Source organism: Myotis davidii, unplaced genomic scaffold (assembly GCF_000327345.1).
Source record: "Myotis davidii unplaced genomic scaffold, ASM32734v1 scaffold211, whole genome shotgun sequence".
NCBI lineage: Eukaryota > Metazoa > Chordata > Mammalia > Chiroptera > Vespertilionidae > Myotis > Myotis davidii.
In genome coordinates, this window is record NW_006282523.1 from 465155 (window position 1) to 465392 (window position 238).

General features: G+C 65.5%; 1 protein-coding gene across 1 annotated transcript in view; it reads right to left on the bottom strand.

The window, feature by feature from the left end:
* Nucleotides 1–238, bottom strand: part of NPTX1 (neuronal pentraxin I) — an 8798-nt gene that overhangs the window by 1141 nt on the left and 7419 nt on the right. Inside the window, exon 5 of the mRNA XM_006753054.1 lies at nt 7–214. Within this exon, the coding sequence (XP_006753117.1) occupies nt 7–214 (208 nt within the window). The remainder of the gene's footprint in view (nt 1–6; nt 215–238) is intronic.

Below are 238 nucleotides of genomic sequence, written 5' to 3' on the forward strand. Positions count from 1 at the left end.
CCTGGCGACAGGCCTCGAATGTCCACTTGGTGGCGCCCCCGAAGATCTCGATGTGGGGCTCGGCCCAGGCGATGACATTGCCGGCCAGGGCCTTGGAGCTGCAGGTGGCCAGGTTGTACACCTCGCCGGGGGTCAGCTTGCGGTCCCAGATGTTGAAGTGCGCCAGCTCGCCCACGAACGCCTGGGTGGCATCAAACCCGCCACCCAGGGTGTCCTTCGGAGAAACACAGAGGGTGAG